Source organism: Octodon degus, unplaced genomic scaffold (assembly GCF_000260255.1).
Source record: "Octodon degus isolate 3935 unplaced genomic scaffold, OctDeg1.0 scaffold00011, whole genome shotgun sequence".
Classification (NCBI taxonomy): domain Eukaryota; kingdom Metazoa; phylum Chordata; class Mammalia; order Rodentia; family Octodontidae; genus Octodon; species Octodon degus.
In genome coordinates, this window is record NW_004524587.1 from 7,509,684 (window position 1) to 7,514,402 (window position 4,719).

Genomic DNA, 4,719 nt, shown 5'->3' on the forward strand with positions numbered 1-4,719 from the left:
GGTCCCTATGCTTTGCCAAGCTTGTTTCAAGTAGGTGCTTTAGACCACTGAGCCATCTCTCCAGCCCAGCAAAGTTTTATTAAAGACAAGAAAGGCTGGGTGTGGTGGCCCATGCTGGTAGTTCCATGCTGAGGCAGGAGGTTGGCCTCGAATTTGAGACCAGTCTGAGCTACATGATGAGACCCTGTCTCAAAAAAACAAAACGGGCTGGCGAGATGGCTCAGTGGTCTAAAGCACCTACTTGGAACAAGCTTGGCAAAGCACAGGGACCGCGGTTCGATCCCCCAGCACCACAAGCCAGTCAGCCCCGCCCCCTGGTGGGCTGAGCTGGCCACACACACACACACACACACACACACACACACGATAAATAAATAAATGTTTAAAAAAACAAAACAAAACAACAAAAGATAGGAAAATAAACAGGTTCTGCAAAGGAAGCTTGTGCCAAGCAAAAGTAGGGGAAAAAAGTACACACCACAGCAGTGCTGGTGAACCTATGGCACACACACCGCCACAGACATGCGGATCCCTCTCTGTCAGCAGGTGGGCCAAGTCTTCGAGCACATCAGTATTCAGGTTTAATTAATAGTGTTGGCCACTTTCCGATAAATGGTTGTGGGGCTGCTAAAAGGGTTCACCATCACTGCCCTATAGTGTGAGGACAGGCCATCCAGGCAAGAGAGAATACAGTGGCAAAAACTCAGGGAGGATTGTCCTTTTTATACCATCTGGTCCTCAGGCTGATGTCAGGTCCAGCGCATACTAAGAAAACCTGCTCGAGTTCTGGGGAGAAGTCCCCCAGCAGGGCTTTGTAACAACTGTTCTATACATGTATTCTGGAATTTTGAAATTAACAGGTTACCCCTACTTCCCTAGTCAGTTTTGGCACCCCTGAATCTCCTATCTCACTAGTATACATACACCAAATGAAGGAAGGAAATAAAGGAAGAAAGAAACTAAGAAAGATCAACAAGGCAGGAGACCTAAATTAGGTCAATTATTTTTCCATTGGTTTGGGAATTGTGACTCTTTTTTTTCTTTTGGCAAAACCAGGGATTGAACTCAGGCCCTTATACTTGCCAGGAAAGCACTTATTCCACTGAGCCATCTCCCGGGCCCCCTTCCCAAGTGCTGAGATTACAGAGATTATGGGCAAGTACCATCATGTCCAGCTCAGGCTGAATTTGAATTTCTTTTCTTTCTTTCTTTTTCTTTTTTTGGGCAAAACTGGGAATTGAACTCAGGCCTTTGCACTTGCCAGGCAAAGAATTTTGAGATCATAAGTGTATGCTACCACACCCTACTGAATTAAGACTTCTATAAGGTCTGGATTTGCCTGACAAGCCTGAGCTGGCCAACTGCCCAGATTTCTCCATTTCTTGCTTTTAGGTCAACGTGATTTCAAGATAGGCTTATCTTCTCCCTATCTCCCTAGGCAATCTGCGGCTAGATATCCTATTTCCTTAGTGCATGATGAGAGATAGGCACTGCTGGTTTCTCTGACCATACCTTCAGTTTCAATAGCCTTAAACTGTCTTAAAATTATCTCCTACTTTTTTTTTTTTTTTTTTTTTTTTTTTTTGCGGAAACTGGGATTGAATTTAGGCCCTTGCGCTTGCCAGGCAAGTGCTTATTCTACTGAGCCATCTCCCCAGCCCCGTCCTACTTATTATCTGAGTCTATGCAGAGGCAGCACAGACAAACCAGACTTCAGTAAGTCCTTGAGAAGTCAAGAGGGCCATTACTGGTTTGTCTGCCTGAGATTATCTATACCATCAGTCTGTTACTGAACATATACATTTATTTGGTCACCCCGAGCTACATTAATCAACGTTCACGGCCGGCTGCTATCTCGGGGCTGTTTGTAGCAGTAGCAACATGCACGGTGGTGATGCCCACGTGCTCTCATTCTCATGGACAGAGCCAGGGAGCAAGTTGTATCCGTAGACTATTCTGTTAGAGGCTACTTTTGTAGGCCCTAAGCCCGCAGTTAGCTTTTAAGGTTCTAGTCACATCCTATCTAGTTTTTTCTTTTTGGGACAGAGTCTCACTACGCAGTTCAGGCTGGCCTGAGCTCACTTTGTGGAAAAGGCTGGCCTGGAATTCATAAAGATCCTCCTGCCTCAGCTTCCTGAGTGCTGGGATTACAAGCATTTGCCACCATGCTGGGTCAAAGGTCAGTTTTCTTTACGTATTTAGTACAGGGTCTCACTACACAGATTGGACTTGTAGTGGTCCTCCTGTTTTTAGCCTCCCAAGTGCTGGGATTACAGGCATGTGCCACCACATCCAATCTCAGTCTCTGCCTCAGCGCACCCTGGGGGGTGGGCCTGAGGGGGTGGAGTGGCATGGCATGCTGGGGATTGAACCCCGTTCCCTGAGCCTGCCTAAGCAGGCGCTTTAGTCCACTGAGCTGTCTAGCCAGCCCCAAAGGGCCACTTTTGTTATTTTTCTTTCTTTGTTTCTTTTTTTTTTTTTTTGGCGGAACCGGGGATTGAACTCAGGCCCTTGCGCTTGGCAGGGAAGCGCTTATTCCACTGAGCCATTTCCCTGGCCCCTCTTTGCTTCTTTTTGGTATGAGAGATTAAACCTAGAGCCTTTGCACTGAGTTCAGGTTCTCTCTCTCTCTCTCTCTCTCTCTCTCTCTCTCTCTCTGTCTCAACATAGGGTCCTGCTAAGTCTCTACTTTGCGCCGACTGGGCTTAGAAATGTGATCTCCCCCCTCAGCCTTCCAGCTCTCCCCATTCTTTTTTTTTTTTCCGGAACCGGGGATTGAACTCAGGCCCTTGCACTTGCCATGCAAGCACTTATTCTACTGAGCTATCTCTCTGGTCCTCTCCCCATTCTTTAAACCAAAATCTGAATTCTGGCTTAGAATCAAGACTTCCACCCGCCCCCCCAACAAAACAAAACAACACAACAGTTACTCCTGGCTGTAACTTTGGCAGTTTCATACTCTGGGCCAGGAACCTCCCTTGGTTTTATCTCTAATCTTCACAATTTAGTTTTCCAGTGAAAATGCTCTTGCCTGGTCTGTCAATCTTCGCTTGGGAAGGATCATGGTCTGTTGTCCTCTTAACCTCATTCAAGGCTGCCCTGCTCTCTAGATTAGAAGGACTCAGGTGGCACGTGGAAGGACGGAGGCAAAGAGCCAGCATCTGTTAAGTTCACTACACACATAAAGTTTTTTCCCCCCAAAGTCATTGAACCCGCGACATACTCTACCGGCCATCTTGGTTGTGGCAACGCTAGTTCTTTTGGATTTTTTTCTGCGAGGACAACCATGGAAATTAGACCATGTTGTCCTTACTGAGATCTTTTAAGCTGCCTCGACAACTCCCAGAGTAGGGAGCTTCCCTGCCCCACAGGGCCAGGATTGGGGCGCTCCGTGAGCGACCTCCTCCCCCGCCCAGCCAGTGGCTCCCGGGTAGGCGCCGGCCGGGGAGGGGCTCCGAGAGCGCCACGCTGGCCACGCCCCTCATTTAAATACGCGGCGCCGGCGGGTGCGTCGAGCTCTCAGCGGAACCAAGATGGCGGCGTGTGGACGTGTACGGAGAATGTTCCACTCGGCGGCGGCGTTGCAGCTAGTGCTGCTGCTCTCGGCTGTCGAGGCCCAGAAATTCCCGGGTGCTGGCGGCCACAGCCAGGGTCAAGGGGCCAACTTTGTTCCCTTCGGCGGGCAAGCTGGAGGCGGTGGGCCGGTGGGTCAGCAGCTGCCCCAGGCAATGCAGTTTCAGCAACAACAGCCGCAGCCGCAGCAGCAGCAGCAGCAGCAGCAGCAGCAACAGCAGCAACAACAGCTCCAACAGCAGCAACAGCCGCCCCAGCCTCCTCAACCGCCTTTCCCGGCGGGTGGGCCTCCGGCCCGGCGGAGCGGAGCCGGGCCCGGCGGGGCGGGTGGGGGTTGGAAGCTGGCGGAGGAAGAGTCCTGCAGGGAGGATGTGACCCGGGTGTGCCCCAAGCACACCTGGAGCAACAACCTGGCGGTGCTCGAGTGCCTGCAGGACGTGAGGGAGGTGAGGAGGCGCGACGGGACTGGGAGGGTCAGGCCTGGTAAGGGCCCGAGGGTGTCGCCGGCCTGGAAGCCGCCGATGCTGGCCGGCGCTTCTCTCGCTTCCTCTGTGCTGCGCTAGCTCCCCTCTCGCTTCTCCTCCCTGCCGGCGCAATCGAGGAGGGGCCCCACCCCCATCCTCTCTCCACCCCCACCCTGAGTCCTTTTGAACGCTCCTTGTTGCCGGGGTCTGGAATGAAGACCTGGGCTCCTGGCTGCAATCAGCCAAGGCCCAGAGATTGTTTCGGTTTGCTCCTGTCTTTTGTGTGTGTTGATGGTCGGTGCACAGTGGTTCCTCTCCGAAAACCAGTTGAGGATTTTTATCATCGGTTTCGACCTGGAGAATTTGCAGCAATCCACTGAAACATGAAAAATGGTTGAGTATTTAAACTGTTAAAGACTGTCCGGCTGTTGATTAGCGGTAGTAATGTTTAGTTGTTTGGGTAACTCAGGCTCTGTTCTGGTGCATATTGTAGTCCGTAGCAGAACTTATTGTCTTTACCTCTATTCTTTTGTAATTCGCAAATCTTATGTACCCGATGCGCAAACGAATGTATGTTTTTTCATTTTCTTTGGGTAGTTGGTAGTGGACCTCATTTTTAAGCTAGTACTGCAAGTGCCTTAGAACTCTAAGGCTTGAAAAGTTGGGGAAGGATTGGAAGCTG

The 4,719-nt window shown here is 50.6% G+C and overlaps 1 protein-coding gene across 1 annotated transcript in view; it reads left to right on the forward strand.

Moving 5' to 3' along the window:
* Positions 1-3,518: 3,518 nt before the first annotated feature.
* Glg1 (golgi glycoprotein 1) overlaps positions 3,519-4,719 on the forward strand; it is a 125,395-nt gene continuing 124,194 nt past the window's right edge. Inside the window, exon 1 of the mRNA XM_004625997.2 lies at positions 3,519-4,019. Coding sequence (XP_004626054.1) covers positions 3,534-4,019 — 486 coding nt within the window. The 5' untranslated portion in view covers positions 3,519-3,533. The remainder of the gene's footprint in view (positions 4,020-4,719) is intronic.